The sequence below is a fragment of the Martes martes genome, assembly GCF_963455335.1.
Source record: "Martes martes genome assembly, chromosome: 8".
In the NCBI taxonomy this organism is placed as follows: Eukaryota; Metazoa; Chordata; class Mammalia; order Carnivora; family Mustelidae; genus Martes; species Martes martes.
In genome coordinates, this window is record NC_137895.1 from 15,789,899 (window position 1) to 15,810,173 (window position 20,275).

General features: G+C 45.6%; 1 protein-coding gene across 1 annotated transcript in view; it reads right to left on the minus strand.

Annotated features, from left to right (window-relative positions):
* The window catches only part of RFX4 (regulatory factor X4), a gene marked incomplete at both ends in the record, with an annotated part of 157,596 nt that extends 155,558 nt beyond the window's left edge, over positions 1-2,038 (minus strand). Inside the window, one exon of the mRNA XM_080810751.1 lies at positions 1,996-2,038. Within this exon, the coding sequence (XP_080666877.1) occupies positions 1,996-2,038 (43 nt within the window). The remainder of the gene's footprint in view (positions 1-1,995) is intronic.
* Between the last annotated feature and the right edge of the window lie 18,237 nt (positions 2,039-20,275).

Consider the following 20,275-nt stretch of genomic DNA (forward strand, 5'->3'; position numbering starts at 1 on the left):
GAACCCGTTTGGGGTGTTTGCGGTTGGGGTAAAAGTGACCAGATGCCTCCACGGCCACCAGCTACATCGAGGACAGGAAACAGAACGTTTTCACGCCCCATAAGCCTCCCCCAGAACGCACAAGGAGGTCCCGTCAAGTGGAGAGGGCACTTAAAAGCCCAAACTGGGGCTTGGCTGGTGTGGGATGTGGGGAAACCCCAAGCCCCTACGTGGTTCCCCTTGTGAATGCTTGGCTGCAAACAATGCAGACGTGGGTTTAATTTTATTCAAGGGTATTTGCTTCTAAATTTGGGGTGTTCGGGGTGCGTGCTGGTGCAAGCGCTCTACATAAAAATATAGAGGGCTGGGCTTTTTTTTTTTCCCCTTCTGTGGTGCCTTCTTTGCCGCCAGCAGAGAGCACCCCAGCGGGGCCCGCCGGGTACCTGCAGGCTGGAACGCGCTGCAGGCGACCCCTCTCCTTGCCTCGGTTTATACAGTAAGGAAGACTGTGGGGCTCAGCCTTTCCCTACTCCGAGGGGGCCCACACTCAGTGGGAGAGGGACTTGACTCTTGGGATCAGAGATAGGCAACTACCCAGGAAAACCGAAGATCCCCCTGGCCCGAGGGAATGGGTGTCCTGGCCACTAGGGCCTCGGCAGAAGCCTGCAGAGGCTGGAAATCTCTGCGCAGACCGAAGAAAGACCATCTGGGGCGATGCCCAGATGACCTCTACCCCCATCCCACATCTATTTCCAGCCTGCTTCGGGGACGGTGAAGAAACATTCTGGTGGTGGTGGTTTATTTGCTCGGGGAAGGGACGCGAGTGTGTTCAGGGATGGCAGCTGCTAGAAAGCACTTGTTGCTCCGCTCTGCTCCTAGACCTCAGCCCCAGGATCTCGTCAAGCTGCGGCCTCGGCCCGGGCTGCGCTCACTGCCCGGCTCCTGCCTCTCCCCGACCCTATCTCCCCAAGAATCCCAGAGGCTGCATCCGACTGGCGATGGGAGTGGATTGGTTAGGGACTGTGGTTGGAGAAGGAGATTGGGGGGGGGGGGGCTTCCAGGGAACTTCTTCCACCTGGAACGAGCCTAGGGAGCATAACTTAGATCTAGAAGTTTGGCGGCTCCTCCTAGGTGCTGGAAGAGGAAGGTGGAGAAAAGTCTACTGGAGAACCAAGACGCCGGGCTTTTTCGTTGTAAGAGATTCCTTGGTTTCCTTCCTCAGTTGTTATGCACCGCCGCCACCCCAAAACCTGACGCCCACAGCCTCCAAAGTGCCGAGGAGTTTTGCAGACCCTGAGGCCAGGCCTCGCCGGCCGCACTGCGTCCAGCCCTTCCTCCAGCGCAGTTACAGCCCCGCAGCGGAGCGCGTTGTCGGATGGCCCTTCCGGGCAAGGAGGTTACACCCCGCCTCGGACGGCCCGGGGCTCCCACCTCCGACCCGGCACGGATTCCCCAGGACCACCGTGTTCGCCGCCGCCACTCCCTCCAGCTGCGCGTCTCCACCAGTCGGAGCCTCCGTCCCCACCTCCCAGGCGCTGTGCGAAGCCCTCGCCCTCCCCCGCCTCTGGGGAGTTCCGCTCGGCTTCCTGGCCCTAGCCACCAGCCTCAGAGCGCACCGCTATTCCGGGGCCCCCAAACCCGGGGGAGGAGCCGGGCCCGGGAAGGGGGCGGTCGGCTCGCAAAGTTTCTGCGAGCGGCACCTCGAGCTCGCCGCGAGCCAGAGAATCTTTACGTAACTTTGTGTTCAGGGCAAGCAAAAGCGCGCTCATCAGAGCGCGCGCGCGCGCACACACACATTTACACACACAATATCACGCTCACACACACACACTTCCACGCATCCACTTACATCGCACATTGCGATGGACTGAAAACTTGTGCACGCTCTCCGCTATTTCCTAGGGTTCCACTGTCAAGTTGACCCTTCTGAACTTTTTGCAACTCTTTCTGAAGTTCCCCTTCTCCCCTTTCTTTCCCTCCCAATGTCTCCCCCCACCCCCCACCAGTAGGACTGACCTGTGGAATCCATGTCGGGTTCCTCCAGTAACCCACAATGCATGCTCTTCCCATGGACAGCACGGGCGCTCCCCAAAAGTCCTGATGTTTGGGGATCCCCTGTGCTAGAGATGCCCGGGGAGGAAGGGAATCGGAAAGAAAAAGAGACGTAGAGAATGCAAGGGCAAAAGGATAGAGGAGGAAAGGAAAAGAAAGAGAAAGAAGAAAGAGGACAGAGAGAGAGGGAGAAGGGAGAGAGAGAAAGAGCGAGTGGGCGAGGGGACACTCAGTAATCCAGCCGGGCAAAGCCAAACCCGTCAAAATGTTTGCGGATGTTTCATGGGAAAAAGCATCATTTTATAGGAGCCCCGATGGGAGCAATGTCATTGATAGGCCAGCCGGCCTGATGAATGGCCGCTCGTCAGATGGGGCCGTGGCGAGGCGCACTGTGAAGCCCATTGTGGGCCTGTTTTGAATAAGAAAAGCCGCCTCCGAAAAGGGGGGCTCAGAGCGACGCAATCCCAGCCCTCCGACTTCCCCCTTCTATTATAGCATTAGCAACGTTTTTCTTATTTAAAGTTCCAGAGGCCTTCTCCAGCCTTCGCCCGGCACTCATTATAGGCGAAATCAAAATTGGCTTAGATGTGGCCCCCTCCTCCCTCCCCACCCCTCCCCCGATCGGGCCAGGCGGGGCGGTGGGGGTGGCAGGGGACTCCGGGGAGCCTGGGGAGTCGCCTACGCGGCCGCGAGTGGGCTCCTTTCCCTCTCCTCCTGCGCCCCTCTCCCGGTTTGGTCCCGGGTCAGATTTTGAGTGGGGGCCCTGGGAATGCGGGAGGAGGTATGCTTCGACTCCCTCACACGCGGATCCGCGGACACGCGTGGAGGAGTAGAGGGAGCGGAGGGCGAAAGGTGGGGGAGAGAACGGCAGCCCGAAGACCCCAGCCCCCAACCTGGGCGGCGAGGAGGCCGCCTGGCGGGGTGGGTGTGAGGGGCGGACTCGTCTCCTCCAGAACTTTCTGTCTTTCCCTGGGTTTATCCATCTCCTTCACCGAGTCTCTCCCCCTTCCCTGCCTCGCTCTCGCTCTCTGCTTGTCTCCCAGTCTCTGCCTCTCACTCTGTCCTTCTCTCGTCCTCTGTGTCCCTCTATTTCTCCTGTGTTGGCTGCCAGTATTTCTGTCCAGCCCCTGCCCCCACGTCTCTTTGTCTCTCCCTAGGACTCTGCTCCTCTGTCTCTATCCCCCTTGGTCTCTCTGACACCCCCCTCCCCGCCTCTTCCCGTAACTCTGTCAGTCTGTCTGTGTCCCAGACCCTCCCTCCCTCCCTCCCTCCTCCCGCCCTCTCCCCCGCCCCCCAGCCAGCCGCGAAGTTTGTGAGAAGCCCGGCGTCCAAGTGGGGACGCGGTTTTCCCAGGGACCCCCTCCCCGGCTGAGTTTAAAGTGCAGAAAGAGGGGGGCGAGGAGCTGGGGGTCTGGAAGTGGAAGTGGGGGGGCAGGCTGCGTCTCTGAGGGCCCCGATAAAGTGGCCGTTCGCGGGCCGGCAGCGCTGTGATTAGAATATGAATGGGGCTCGGCAGGCGGAAGAGAAAGGCGGATTACCCCGGGTGCTTTGACCATGGACAGAGGCAGCGCCGGCCCGGCCGCGGAAGGGGCGGGGCGCGCGGGCGGGGTCCCTAACGCCTGGCGAGGGGGGTCTCTAACCCAGGACCCCAAGCTGGGTGCGTCGTCCCGCGGTCCCTCGCAAAGCCCCCCAGTCTGCCCTCCAGGAAGGGCTAAGTGGGACAATGTGGGGGGAGGCGCAAGGGGCCAGCACGTGCCGAGTTAAGGTCACGGTGCGGGAGAGAGGAGGCGGCGGCGCCGAACGAGGGCTGGACAGAGCCCGGGTTTGGCACATTTCAGAGCACTGGGTTCGAATTCCGGCGCGATAAATTCCTTCATCTTTCTGGGCCTCGGCTTCCTTGTCTGTAAAATGGGGCAAAGATGTCCACTCTCAAAGTTAGGGGGGAGAATCAATGAGGCAGTGGATGTGGCAGGAGTCGAACATTTACTTGCTCTTTACCACCTGCCCCCCACCCCAAGCATGTCGCCCTGTGGCCCGCTCCTTCCCACCACCCGGGGCTCCGCTAAGGGCTGCCTCCTGGGAGTGGCTGAGCCTCTCTGCGCGGGTCCCCTCTGACTCGGTCCGCCGCCGCCTTCATTACCCGTTCGTTTCTGCGGAAACTTTGTTCACAGCCGCAAGCAAGCCCAGGCCCCAGAACAGAGCCAGGCGTTCTTTCCAGCTGCGACGGCTGACGACCGGAAAACCGATGACAACCCGTGGCGACCGAAGGTGGCGGTGGCACGTCGTCGTGGTGTGCCTGGCGGTGAAGACAGCGGGATTCGGAGTCCGAGGATTTGAGCGGCTGGGTCTGCCTCACGCATCCTCGATTTCTCCCTGAGCGGAATGGGGCGAATGATAAAAGCCCCCTTTGGCCGCCTGCAGGCCCAGCCGGAGGTGGAAGACTGGCCAGGAGCTCCATCAGGTGCTTGCAGAGGGCAGCCGGAGCTGCCACCACCCGGAGAGTTGGGGGTCCGCGGGACAATTCTTAAGGGACGCTGCGGGGGGGGCGAGGTGGTCTGTTAATATTATTTTAATTATACACGAAAAATGGAGGTGGGGTGAGGTGGGGTGGGTCTGGCTGGAGAGTAAAGTGAAGAGAAAGAAGTCTCAGGTGGGTCGGGCTGGGCTGGTGCACGGGGGGGGGGGGGGGGGGAGGGGCTGTCCTGCCCTGTACTGTCTAACCTGGAATGGCACTAGCTCTCCCCACTGACAGTGCTGCAGCACCCAGGAGCTGAAAGAAATGCAAATAAGCAGGCATCATTCATTCCTTGGCAAATTTTTATTGTGCACCTACTATGTGCCCACAACTTGTCAGTCTAGGAGCTGGGGATACAGCAGTGAAGAAAGGAAACTTAAAAAAAAAAAAATCCCTGCCTTCCTGGAACTTACACTGGAAGGAAGGGAAATAGCTAATAGGTAAAATAGATAATTAGATTATAGAGGTTGTCCAGTGAGGAGTGCTATGTAGCAGGTGGGACCAGGGAGGACCTCTCTGAGGTGATAACATTTGAGTTTAAAAACAGTGCTATCCTAGGGGCTAGTAACAAGGGTGTGTTCACTGGTGGAAATTCACTGAGCTGTGTACACTTAGGATTTTATGCATTTTTCTGAATGTATTTCAAACCTCAATAAAAAGCTTGTTCAGGTTCAATAACGTAAGAGGAATAGCTACCATGTACTCTTCATGCGTGGGTTGTGCTTCCACTGTGGTAGGCATTTCCACACATTATCTCATTTAATCCATACAATACAACTAACATTAAATATCGTTTTCGTCTCCACTTTTCAGAGGAGGACAATTGGGATTCAGCGTGGCTGTCGTCCCCTTGGATACAATCACGAACAATGCAGCGCTGAGTCTCCAGAGCTCGAAATCGAAAGCGAATATAGCAAGGCCTGCAGTAGGGAGAGTGTGGGTGCGATGGGGACCAAGGGAGGAGAGGAGAGGGGAAACTGAGTCTGGGAGGCTGGTGGTGTTGAGGCAGGCCCCTCGAGGAAGCGGAAGTGATGACAAAGCCAGGGGCCAAACTCAGCAGGCCAAAGGGTGGAGGGTGTTCCCGACAGCTGTAAGGACATGAGGAGGGCCTGTGCAGTATGCTTGAGGACTAGAACCTGGCACGGCTACACATGCCATGGCAATTTCTTGGGGAGGTAGGTGAGGATCAGATAGGGAGGGTCAGGCTAAGAAATTTATGCTGAAAGTGTTCTGAGCATACAGGACTTGATTTGTGTTTTGGAGATGCCAGTGTGGTCATGGTGTGCCCACATGGTGTTCCCAGAGGTGGAGGTCATTGAGAAAGAGATCATGGTGGTCTGGGATAGAGACTTGACAGTGGGGGCAGGGAGAGGTGACTCATCCACCAGCTTTGCTGGTGACTGGGTGTGGCCAGTTAGGGACACAGAAGACGGATGTCCAATTTTCTGACTTGGCCTATTTACACCCTTCCCACAGATCATCGGCCGGGGGGAGGGTCAGGGGGAGGTGGTGGGAATGGCAGGATTAGAGATTTGGCAGCAAGGAAGAGGTGACTTGAAGAGCTCATAAAGCTTCCCAGTGGCCCACTACCAGGCAGTCCCACAAAAGCATGGGGTTGGCACCGCTTGGATAGCCCTGGGAGGCTGCTGGAACCCTCAGAATGGATGCATGAGCCACACACAAAGGGAAGGTGCAGGACTCCTCCCTTTCTGTCATCTGGTATGTTCTGCCACCACAGCTGCACTCTCCATGGTGCCCTGTACTTGCTAATCCTAAAGTCTTGGAATCGTTTGCTTGTCTGATGTTTTATTTTGTCTACACAGCTTACCACCATCTAAAATTATTTGTTTGTTTCCTTGTTCATTGTATGCCTCTCCACATCAGAATGCAAGCTTCAGGAGGGCTGGGACCTTGTCCTTCTTGCTCACTGCTCTCATCTCTGTCTCTGGACAGCATTTATTTGCCACCATGAACAACCCATCCACTGGCCTGATTGGAAGCAGGTGACACAGACCCACAAGAGCACAGGTGGATTTCCTTGTGCAACAAAGTCGCTGGACACAAGATTTGCACTTTGCATAGTACTGAAAGATTCTTAGTTATTCTAAGTGAAAATCAGAGCTCTGTTCAACTGATTCTTTTTTTTTTTTGTTCAAGTGATTCTAAAAATGAAATCTATGGAAAAATATCTTGTCTTTAAAAATCTCCCAAATACGCATACATTGTATACATCTATAGCTTAGAATTGCATTACGGGTGGGTCTAAGCCTGGATCACCTTCCGTAGAGAAACCTCTACAGAGTAAGACTTTTTCCTCCTCCCTTCCTCCCTCCCCACCTCCCTTCCTCCCTCCCTCTTTCTCTCTGTCTTTCCTTTTCTTTCTTCCAATACTGAACAACAAGTCATGTGCCAGGCTTTGCCCTAGGTAGAGGTTCAGAGGTGAACAGGATAGTCAAGTGTCCTCCTCTCTCCTCCACCTCCTGGAGTTTACATTCTATTGGGAGAGCTGAAAATAAACAAAGAAACTAAGAGATACAGCAATCTTTCCTTCATGGATCTTATATTATAGTAAAGACATGCGCCCCAACCTTATGTGTGTTAATGATTCATTTTCTAATTAGCTAAGTCATTATTTCAATAATAATTGAATAATAATAGTAAACATTGCCTGAGCACCTTCTATGTACCTCTGCGAGTTGTGGGCGTAAATAGTCTGATATGACTGTGTTTACCTTAAGTCGTGCCTCAGTGAAGGAGAAAGTCAAGAAGAACTATAAAACAGCTGGATAAGTACTGTACAAGAGGGGTACCTGGGATAGCCATGGAAGGAGGGGACTCCCCCAGCTCACTCAGGAAGCACCTGAAGGTTAAATTAATTTCTGCTCACAACTGTTTTCTATAGCCAGAAAATGCAAAATGCAAAAATCTCAAGTGAAAGTTTTTTTTACAAAATCACTATCATGTTACCATTATCACACCTAAAATATCAACAATAATTCATTCCATAACCAAATTTCACTGTTCACATTTGCCCAACTGCTGATAATTTTTTTTTAAAGTTGGTTTGCTTGAATCAAGATCCACAGCAGATCCACACAATGTATTTGGTTGCTATGTCTCTGAAGTCTCTTTGAATCTGGAGATTTTCCCTCCGTATTTCATTCTTTTTCAGTTATTTGTTGCCAAAAGCCAAGTTGTCTTTCCTGTTGTGTGCCCACCATTTTGCAATATGTTCATTGCATCCCCACCGTGTTATTGAACATGCTCTTCTGTCCCCTATAGTTCCTGTAAATTGTTAGCTGGGTCTAGAGACATGATCAGATTCAGATTCAAGTTTATGGCAAAAATAGCACATTGGTGGTGATGCGTACTTCCTGTTGTAGCACGCAGGAATTCACATAGTGTCCCTCTGGGTTATTAAGAAGACGAGAAGTTCAGGTGTTATCAGGCTCTACGTTCTTTCCACTTATGCTCAGCTTCCCGCTTTTCTTGTCTTCTGCTACTAAGGACATGATCACAAATTCATTTATTCTTCATGATCACAAAATGGCTATAATTGCTAAAGTACCACAGCTTCCCTCACACATTTCTCAGAGACTGGAAGGAGAAAAGACAGGCTGTCCCTTCCCCCATCCTTTAAGAGTAAGAAAACTTTCTCAGAAGCCTCTTGGATAATTTTTCCTCCTGTCCCATCAGATAACTGATTTACCTGTCCATCCCTTAACCAGTAACAAAGGGCAAATAAATACCATGGGAGGCTAAGATGAACTAAAATTCTCCCCGAGGGCTAAAGAAGGGCCCACCTTCCTCTAAAACAGACAGACATCAGGTACATGAACCAAATCTGCGTTCAGTTACCAAGGAAGAAGGGGAGGCATGAGTAGCCAGTTGTGTCTGCTATACCATTCAATAGAGGATCAGCCTTGCATAACTTCATGCTGTGTAATGGGAAGGGCTCTCTGCTCAACTAACAAAACATACATCTTGTCCGTGAATACCTTCACTCCAGGTCCTTGCCTTGCGGGAGCACATGACCTCCATGCTCTCCTGTTTGATTCCATCAACAGTTCACGTGTGAGAAATAATGTTCACTGAGGATGGCAAAAACTTAGCACCCCACCCATTACTCAAGATGGGATCTTCCAAACTTGGTTCCCTGGTTGGGTTTGATGGGTGTAAAGAAAACCCATGTCCCCCGCCCTACAAAAACTTCTCTCCCTTCTTGTTCATGAGAAGAACTGATTTACCAGAGTGAAATGATTTACTCTCGGGAGCCAGGGCTCTCCATTCTCAGGAACTATACACAGAGCAAATGAATGAATGTATGCTTTTAAAATATATAAATAACTTGGAAGAAAATATTTACATACTTAATGCAATTCCGAGAGAAATTCCAATGTGGTTTTATTTCATCTGGAAGTGTAAATCAATGCAACAGGTAAGAAAGTGTTTATCTTTTCAAAAAAATTATGTTTGTCTTTGTTAAATAATGAGGTAACATGTATGCTGTATGACTCAAATTATATGAAAGTGCATTAAAAATTAATCATCTCTTTTCTCTCCTATAATCCTATTGTGATAACATACTAATGATTTGGTATATGTAACTCCATACCTTTCTCTAGGCTCGAACATTAATAACTGGATAAGAACATTTCAGTTTGGTTGTGCCGTAATTTCTGCAATCTCCTTTTGAATGTGATTTGGGTTGTTCCCAGGTTGTTGGATTTTTTTGCCATCAATTATGTTACAACAGACCATCCCTGCACATATGTTCTTAAGTACTGGCACTTTTATTTCTATCAAATAGATTGTTATGAACGGCAATGTGAAGTCCTTTAATATTTTAATGACTTTGAAGGACTGCTTTCCCCAAAAGTTTAACAGTTCACACTTCTACCACCAATATATGAAGGAGGCAGATTCTGCAAGCCCATACTTGCACTGAATGTCATTACTTTAAAAGATTTTTAGCCAAATGTGAAGTAAAAATGATGAATAATTGCTCTTTTAATTTATATTAGTGGGGTTTAGTGCCTTTTCATGTATTTATTTAGTTTTTGCTTTTTGTCCTTAAGGAATTGCTTACTTCTGTTCTGTGTTAAGCAGCCTTTAAAATGGCTCCCAGGGACCACACCTCTGATATTCATGTACTTATGCCATTCTCTCTCCTTGAGCATAAGCTAAATCTAGTGATTTATTTGTAATGAATAGAATTTGGTAAAAATGATGGGATGTCACTTTCAGGTTTTGTTTTCCCCCACTCTGTGGTTTGTGCTTTGAGGGTCTTATTTAAGAAATCTTCCTGTTGTCCCCAAGGTTATAAAACATGTTTTCATTTTTCTTTCATTAGCTTAAACTTTTGACCATTTCATCAGAGATGTTTAATCCGTCTGCAGTTCATCTTTGTAAACAATTTTTTTTCAATACAGTTAACTCCCCCCCCCCGCAAAACTATTGTCTTAGCCAGCTTAGGCTGCCATAACAAAATACTAGAGATTGGGTGGTTTAAAGAACAGAACTTAATTTTCTCACAGTTCTAGAGGCTAGTAGTCCAAGATCAAGTTCTAGTTGACTTGATTTCCTGGGAGGACCACCCTTCTGGCTTGCAGATGGCCAACCTTCTCTCTGTGTCCTCACGTGGCCTTTCCTTGGTGTGTGTGCCTACACAGATGAAGAGATCTTTCTCTCTTCCTCTTCTTGTAAGACCACTAATCCTATAGGATTAGGCCCCCACGTTTACGACCTCATTTAACCTTAGTGACCACCTTAAAGATCCCATCTCCAAGTATAGTCACATTGAGGGTTAGAGCTACAACATGTGGGTTTGTGGGGAGGGGGAGGGGGAACACAATTCAGTCCATACCAACTATCTATTAAATAATCCATACTTTCCCCAGCGTTTGGTGGTGCCCTCACAATCATATTTTAGTTTCCTGTACTTGTACTCTCTAGTCTTTTTCTGTCATCTTTTTGCCTGTCCCTGCCCGGCGCCACTCCGTTTTTATCACTATGGCTCTCTAACATTTCTTTATATATGTGCTATATAAGCAAGTTCTCCCATTCTTTCTCAAAATTTAGCTACTCATGGAACTAATGATTTCACATATATTTTAAAATAAATTTATCAGATTTACTAAAACTTCGTGAGATATTTTAAATGGACTTGAGTTAAATTGAGTTGAATCCGCACGTTTACATGTTATTCATTCCACATATGAACATCGCATAATCTCTCCACTTACTGAAAAAAGTCCCATGCCCTTTAATTGAGTTTCTTGATAAAGGACTTTGCTTTGGTTTGATTCATTCCAGGAGGCTTTATGGTTGGGTTGCTGTTGTGCATGATATCCTGTCTATATTTTATACGTAGCTATTGCTGGTACAGAAGAACACTCTTGGGTTATTTTATTTAAGGATGGGACAGACTTGGGGCTGTGCCACTAAGGTCTCCTTCAAGGGAAACTGCTCAGGCAGTGAGGTTGACTGGCATATCCTCTGCTGCTACCACTCTGAATCCCCCTCTCATTCTTGTCTACAGGGGCCACACTTCAATGACTGGGCACAGCAGGGGTGATAGAGCTGGTTCATTCTTACGGGATGCAGACTCTGCCTTGAGGTCTCCCTCTTCTCCTAACCGCCTAACAGAAACACTCTTAGAACCACGTGGAAGTCCAAGAGTATTTTACTCAATTTCCCTTCATCCTCTCCTTTCACAGGTATCAAACATGCCCTGCGGTGAAGAGTCTCCCCACCTTTTTCTGTTCCATTCCCTTTACTCTTTATGGAGATTTTACTCCAATAAATTTCTATTGTGTCCAATCTTGTTTTCGCTCCTACTTCTTGGGAGACCTGCACCGAAACAGGAATAATTTACATACGATAAAATGCTCAGATCTTGTGTACAGTTCCATGAGGATGAGAAATGCTTCTCATGCTTGTGTATCTCAGTCTGCCAACTACACTTGCTGACTCAATTCTTTCTTTCAATGGTCATTAGAGGACCATTTTAATGAGAATCCTTAGGTGAGTATATGATCACTTTATCTATTGAAGTATGTTTTATAAAAATATAGCATCCTTTTGGTCATATCTATTTGTTCTGATAACATCGCTACATTTTTAAAAATTTCGTATTTCTCTCATTTGACTTTCTCCATCCCTATGGTTTTAATCTTTTTATAACTTTTTGCTTTAAGGCTTTCTCTTGTAGATAAGTCCTTCTGAGTCTTCAGACTTTTATACGGAGTTTGATCTATTTCTACTTACTGCAATTACTCTTATATTTAAATTCTTAAAAAAAAAACCCATCAGTATTTTTTCATGTAATCTATCTACCATACTTTCTTTCTTTTTCTTTTTTTTTCCTTCCCTGTTACTTTCCATTACAAAGGGGAAAATTAAACCAAGTTTGGGTTTAGTAGTTATGAGTAACCACCAGGAGAATAAAATTGAATGTATAATTTCAGGCAAAAAAATTTCAATATATCTGACCAATGTTTTAAATTTTTTTAAAAGACGTATTTGTTTTATTATTTTTTGAAACTTTTAAAAAAAAGGATTGTTTATTTATTTGAGAGAGAGAGACATAGTGAGAGAGTGAACACAAGCACGGGGAGTGGGAGAGGGAGAAGGTAGACTTCCTGTGGAGTGGGGAGCCCGATGTAGGGCTCAGTCTCAGGGCCCTGGGATCATGACCCCAGCTGAAGGCAGATGCCTAAGGACTGAGCCACCCAGGCACCCCCTATTTATTTACTTTAGAGAGAGGGAGAGAGCATGGCCACAGGGGCAGAGAAGAGAATCTTAAGTAGACTCTGCACTGAGTCTGGAGCCCAACTTGTGGCTTGATCTCAAGGCTCTGAGATCACGACCTGAGCTGAAGCCAAGAGTCAGACACTTAACCAACTGCACCACCCAGGTGCCCCGATCTGATCAATCTTCGTTACTGATTGCTGTATACGTAAAATTTCTGTTTGCTTATTTTGTGATGGTTGCTGACTTTTACAACAGTGACATTTACTGAATTATTTCTTTGTACCTCCATATTCCATCACCCTCCCTCCCCTTCCCCCAGTGTTTTCCCTTCTTGCTGGACCACTTCTTCTAAGAATGTTTTAAAAGAGGGTCTTTGCATGGTAAACAGTAATTATGTTGACATCACATTTAAAGGAAAGTTTAGCTGGCTATGGAATTTTAGGTCCCAAGTTCTTTTACTGAAAATATCGCTATTTGGTCTCCTTGCAGATGTTGCTGTTGAGAAATAATGTTGGTCTGATTCTTCTTCCTTTATAGGCAATTTGCTTTGCATCTAGAAGAGTTTAAGCTTTCTTTTGTCTTTATGTACTTAAGTGATACAAAGATGTACCTACGTATGTTTTTCCTCATCTGTCTTATTTCTTTAAGTACTTGTATTTGTAATTCGAGGTTTCAAAACTTTCTCTAATCTGAGAAAACCTCTGTCATTATTTAGCTAAATATCCCACTCTCTCTTTTTCCTCTTCTTCTGAGACTTCTATTATTTGAATGTTGACGCTTCTATTTTCCATGTCTCTTTTCTCTCTTATATTTCATCTCTATAACCCATCCTGATACTTCCTGTAACAAATCCTCCACTTCTTCGATTATTCTGTCTTTTTCTGCTATTCAAACTATTGAATCCTTCGCTTCCTTTTTCCCCCCATACTCAGGAATTCCTCTCAGAGCTCCTTTATGCCTTTGCCTTTACAATCATTTCTTTTTGCTTCGATATATTTATTTTTCTTTCTTGATCTGTTTGGTCTGCTGAATTTGCTTCATCTACATTTTTTCCATGTGTTTTTTTTTTTCATATCCCAGTGGCCCTCCCAACAAGCTAATTGTTATTATTATTTTTCCTATGAGGTTGCATTCAGGGGAGGGGATGCAGTATTAGAACCGGGCTACTGGCTTCTAGGGAGTGGTGGCCAGGGATCTCCTGAAAACCCTACCAGGTACCGGAAATCTTCTCACAATAATAATTTATCTGCCCAAACTGTCCTTAAAGCCAAGGAAGAGAAGTTCTACCCTAGAAGTATTAGATGTCTGAGCTGATGAGAAGGGCCAAAGCATAAGCCCTAGCTTCTATCTGTCCTGATAAGTTTGACTCGGGGTTTGCAGGGAGAGTGAGAACCCATCTCGGTCTATGATGGTTCAGACTCATTCTTCTTCAAGAACCGTCTATGAAGCAGGAGTCACCATAAAGCAGAGTGGGGCAAGCAAGGAATGCGAAGGGGCTGGCTAGTCAGTTTGCACACACAGTTAACTAGTTCTTAACAACCCAGCTTGGCTAGCATGTCCACTGGCAGTCCTGGCAGTACAGGGCTGGCCACTGTGTTTTCTGCTTCACTGTGGCACTGGGCTGGGCAAGGTCTGCCCAGGACAGTGTTAAAGAGCCCAGGTGCATCTCAAAGTCTCCGCAACCCAGCTGCCCCTGGTCTCCATCCATGAGGTTCAGCCATGAACCTCTGGAAGCTCTGGGCTTCCATTTCTCCCTCACACCGGGACCTAAACACCTCCCAGTGCTCCAGAGAGTTTTCACAAGTTTACCTTCGTTTCACACAACTCTCTTCTGATTTTTGTGGCATTTATGAGGGGGGGCTTGAAGGAAGGCATTAGGGAGGCTAAGCTTATCCCTCATATTATCAGAGACTGGAATGCCCAAATTATTTAGAGTTTTAAAACTGTATATACGTGTGTCTTGGATAAAACAAAAATTAATTTTAAAATGAAAAGAACAACAAGAAACTGAAGAAACCGAGGGAATGTGCAAAAGTTACCATTTGAATGTGCCTGGAGAATGAGTCAATACAGCTAGAATTAGGTTCAACTTGAGTAGGAGACCCAAAAGAACAGTGGTTTATTCTAGATAGATACAAGTTTATTTCTTTTATGTGTGTGTGTGTGTGTGTGTGCACGTGTGTGTGTGTATGTAGTTATCCTGTCCTTCATAACCTACATCCCTAAGATTACTTCATAGTTCAAGATAGTTGCTTTAGCTCTATTTACTATGCCTCTCTCGCAGGCAACAGGAAGAAGAAAGGGAAAAAGAAGAGGCAAAGGGCATATGATAACTGTTTTTTAAGGAATGTGTTTCTGTTTTCTAATGCAGCATCACAAACCACCCCAACACTTAACACAAGTTAACATTACTATTGTGGCTTAACACAACAGTGATTTATTTTTTTTCTTCTTCTTTTTTTCACAACAGTAATTTATTATAAATCATGATTCTGTGAGTAGAATGCACAGTTCTTCTGATTACATGGTGTTGGCCAACATTTGGGGACAGCTGATAGGTCCAAATAGACCTCAGCCACATACATGGCCGGCAAGTCGGCACTGGCTGTTAGCTAGGAGCTTAGATGGGGCCATGGCCTGAAACCTCAGTTCTCCTTCCTGAGGGTTTTTCCTCACAGCTGCTTGGGCCCCTCAAGGCATGGAAGCTGCATTTGAAAAGGACCGGGCCAAGTATGAGTGTCCCAAGAGGAAGGAAATTATAGCTCTAATCCTCTTAAGGCCGAAGCCGGGGAGTCCCTGAATGTCTCTCCCACTGCGTTGCACTGGTCAAAGCAGCCACAGGAGCAGCCCAAGGAAGAGGTGGTGGTGGACGCGCTGCATTTCCTGATGTGGAGTGGCCTGCACGTCCTGGAGGGTGGAATCGTTGGGAGACATCTTTAGAGATGAGCAATCATAGAAATTTCCTGAAAGTTGTCATAGGACACCTATGCTCACCTCCCATCATCCAGAACTAAGTTTAGATTGTATGACCATGCTTAGCTACAAAGGAGGTTAGAAAACAGACTTTTTAAACTGACATTCGGGTACCTGGATAAAAACTGAGGGTTCGACTTCTGTGAGAGAACAAGTTGAAATGAGTCATCAAAGGTGCCTGGGTGGCTCAGTTCATTAAGCAGCTGCCTTTGCTAAGGTCATGATCCCAGGGTCCTGGGATCGAGTCCCACATGGGGCTCCCTGTTCAAGGGAGCTTTTCCCTCTGCTCCTGTCCCCCACCCACCCCATTCATGCTCTCTCTCTCTCTTTCAAAAATAAATAAATAAGATCTTTTTTTTTTTTTTTTAAAGAAGCAAATCATCAAAACATAAACAGCATGGAGTGGCTAAAGGGAACCCAGATACAAAACTGAGGGGCAGAAGAGGCAGAAATACTAGCAAAAAGAATGCCAAGAGAACAGAAAGACAAAACAGCTCAGTACAAGAATATAGTTAAGAGGATCTAATGACAAAAGATACTCTTAGAAGTGATATTTTATTCATTATTTTACCATTGATTGTCAAACACTTACCTATTCCCCACTACAGTCCAGGTCCTGGGCTATGTTCTAGGCATATGACAAGAATAAGACATTGTTCCTATACTTGGGGGTAGATGCAGGGTAAAGGCAAAAAGGAAAGACAAGGCTTTCATGCCTCTTCCTCCACTGCCTCCCAATTTAGGAGAACTTTCACTAATGTCACATAAGGGTAGAAGCAATAAAAGGCACCAGGAGTCTTTATTTGGAAGAGCGGTAAACATTTGCATATTTGGTAGAATTTTCTAAATATTTCGTCTTAAGTTCCACATTCCCAAAATAGCCACTCCTGGGCTTCCAGACTAGGCTAAGCCCCGACTATAAACATCTGTAGGTTTTGCACACTCAGCATCTCTCTATTCACACTCATTCTGTTAAAAAAAAACAGCTCTGTTTTTCTTTGATACCATCTGCTTTGGTCTCTGTGGCTGACCTATATGGAACTGACTCCATTCCCATTTCAAGGGGTGGGCATTTGGCCCAAACATAGCCTGGGCTCTTGTTAGAATTCTTGGGAGAGTTTAAACAGGAAGGGCAAATTACAGGTTCTGCCGGAGGTAGACTAAGAGGAGAGGCTGCCCAAGGCTAAGTTCTGGACAGATAGAAGCAGAGCCAAGGAAAGATAGGACAGTCCCAATGATCCGATCCAACCATGCCTGAAGGATGATCTCCTCTTAGACTTTTCAAATGAATGAACCAGTAAATTTGCCTTCTTGCTTAAGGCTGTTTGAGTTTGGCTTTTGCTACTTGCAAACAAGAGAGTCCCAAATAAATGAATAATCTCTATGTCATAGACTTTAATCATACCTGTTCTTCTCCTTTGAGAGCTTTGGTCAATGTCTTTTAATCGCTATTTCAATGTTCATCAATGATGGAGAGGGTCCGTCTCCTCTGACCATGTGCTTATTGAGTAGAATGGTGAATAGGACTTCCACACTATTTACATGATGTCTTCCTGCTTGCCTCCCTCTTCCTGAACATAGGGCTGAATTCTCCAAGGTAAATATACATGTGTACTGCTTCCATTGTCCCACCCTTCCTTCTGGCAATAGTAGATGACTGCTGCTTTGCCACTTCTCAACACTCCTCAGGGTAAAACCATCTCAGCCATGTTCTGTCACTTAGAAAAGTGCCTGTCTCATAATACATGTTCAATAGGTATTAGTGGTATTAACAACAATACCACAGTAATAATTTAAAAGCATAATTTAAATTCTTCTGTTCTTTTCTTTTTCACTTAACAATGTATGTGGGAGCTCCTGACATATGTATATGGAGTAGCCTTGGTCTTTAAAAACATTTTTTATGTGTTTCTTTGTATGGATGTTCCATAATTTATTTAATCAGTTCCATCTTTGTTGATATTAGGTCGTTTCTAATTTTTTTTAGTATAAACACTGCTACAGTGAATTTCTGTATATGTTCGCTTTGCCTATATGTGCAACACATGTAGGATATGTTACTATAAATAGTATATATATATATTTATACATATAAATATATATATATTTATATATATAAATATTCTATTTATAAATACTATAAATAGAATTGCTGGATGAAAGAGAACAAGTATGTTAGAATCAGTTTATCAAGTGCTGTGAACATCCTGCTGGGAATGTGATTGGAAATTTCATTGCATCTAGAGGTCATTTTGGGGAGCACTGGCATCTTTATGTTATGTTTATGTTATTATGTTATGTTTATCTTCCTGATAATAATAGATCTTCCTGAACATAATAGATTTCTTTATTCAGATCTTTATTGTCTCTTAATTTATAGAGAAGAATAATAAGCCCAAAGAGGTCAGTATCTTCTAGAGGAACAATGTAGGGCAGAGAGACTTGTCCTGTCAGCAATTAGGACTTACGATGAAGCTATGGTTATGAAGAGAACATGGTGTAGGAGCAGGGATAAACAATTTAAACACTGGATAGAGCAAAGATCCCAGGAACAGATCTACTTATCTGTCATGGAAGATCGGTGGTGAAAAGAAGTACTATTCCACTAGTGGATCTGAAAAAAAAAAAAAAAGTCATTCATATTGGTAAAAAAAAAAAAATGGAATTTATCCCTACCTCACACCATAGTTAACCCAGATAGATCACAAACTTACATGTCAAGAGCAAAATTTTACAAGTTTTGATATAAAATACAGGTAACTATTATTTTGAGAGATAAGAATATCTTAAACAAAAAGTGTTAACTATGAAAGAAAATATTGATAAATTTGTCTCATAAAATTAAGAATTATTCATCAAAGACACTGAAAATAGAGTGAAAATACAAGTTAAGGCTGTCTGTTTGCTACTGCTGTATCAACTTTTTTTAAAAAGATTTATTTATTTATTTATTTGACAGACAGAGATTACCAGTAGGCAGAGAGAGAGAGAGAGAGAGAGAGAGAGAGGAGGAAGCAGGCTCCCTGCTGAGCAGAGAGCCTGATGCGGGGCTCGATCCCAGGACCCCAGGATCATGACCTGAGCCGAAGGCAGAGGCTTTAACCCACTGAGCCACCCAGGTGCCCCTATATCAACTTTTTGATTAGCACTTCCTTGGTATATACTTTTCTTTCCCTTTATTTTCAATCATTATAGGTGATTTACCTTTAGGTATATAATTTGTAATTGGCATATAGCTGATACTAAAGATCCAATTTTATAGTCTCTCTTTTTTGTTATGGTAGGTAAATTAACCTGGGGAGTGGGCTGAATGGTGACCCCTAAAGATATATGCCCTTCCTGACCCTCAGAGCCTGTGAATGTGATATTTGGACAAAGGGTCTTTGCAGAGGTAAAGATGAGATCATCCTGGATCATCCAGATGGACCCAAAACCCAAGGACACGTGTTCCTATAAGAGACACACCAGGGGCAGACACAAGAGAGAAGGCCATGAGAAGGAGGCAGATTGGAGTTACATAGCTACAAGCCAAAGGTGGGAGCTGCAAAGGAAGGATTCTCTCCTGACCCTTCAGAGGGAGCAGGACACTGCTGACACCACCTGGATTTTGGATTTCTGGCCGCTAGAACACTGAAAGAGTAGATTTCAGCTGTTCCAGACTACCGAGTTTGTGGTATCTTGGTAATAGCAGACCTGGAAAATGAATAATTCTATTTATATTTATTGTGGTAAATAGCAGAGTTGGGTTTATTTATATTTAACACCTATTTTTGTGTTTTGTTTACCACTTTTTAAAAAAAAGGCTTTATTTATTTGACAGAGTGAATGAGAGAGAGAGCAAAACCAGAGGAAAGGGCAGAGGGAGAAGGAGAGACAGGCTCCCCACTGAACAGGGAGCCTGAAGCGGAGCTCGATCCCAAGACCCTGGGATTATGACCTGAGCTGAAGGCAGATGCTTAACCGACTGAGCCACCCAGGTGCCCCTACCACGGTTTTTTTTCTGCTTAATTTTCTTTCCTGATTTCTGTTGGATTGATAAGGTTTTCTATGTTCTTTTACTTCCTTATGTGTTGACTGTATTTCTGTCCTTCTAATGGTTGCACTTGAAGTTTTAACATAAATAATTAATCTTATAAAAAGCCACGTCACAAAATAAGAATCTCAACAGGCTTTAATATTGCCTCGTGAACATAAACCCCACCTAATATTGATTCCTATACTTTGTTTCACTTTTCTATACATAAAAAAGTTAACAGTTTTTGTAGTCTATAGTCTGCAGTCTACAATTAAATTCATGCACACATTCATTAATTGCTGTATTCATCATTTTGTCTTGAACCCCACAGTTTTCTTCCTTTCTTCTTGCTAAAGGACACATCTGATGTACAATACACTCTTTTAGTCTTTGTGTTTTGGAAACTGTTTTGTCATCACTCCCCTCCCCTTCCCCGCTTTCTTCACAATCCTACCAGCCAGCCCAGTGGACCTACCTGGCTCCCTCACTCCTGAGCCGGTCTTATCTGGCAATGTAGGGTTCCTGCCCCATGGTGATATTGAAGCAATGGCAAAGAGGCTGCCAAGCTGTCAGTGGACAGCTTGATTTAATTCCTGGTCATAAACTGTGCTGTGTTCTTTGCTTCCCAAGGACCACAGCTTCACACAAGCCTCGTACCAGGCACAGTTGGCAATGGCTTTTCAGCCTCCTTTCCTAAATGGAGGAACCCTGGTACAGCCTCTGTTTTCTGGTGATGACCCTGGCCGCATATGATCATGCTTAGACCCTGTGACCCTACAAAAGGTAAGCTCCCAGCTGCCATGGCCGGTTCAGAGCCCAGTGTCAGTAGCTCGGGTTTTTCACCTCGTGTTACTGTCCTGTTTCCTAGTGCATGGAGATATTTAATTTGTTTTTGAAACTGGCTCTGTTTGTCTAATTTTCTGTTTGTGTATTTTGTCCATTATTGGTGTTTGAAATAAAAAAGGAGGGAAGTACCTCAATGCATG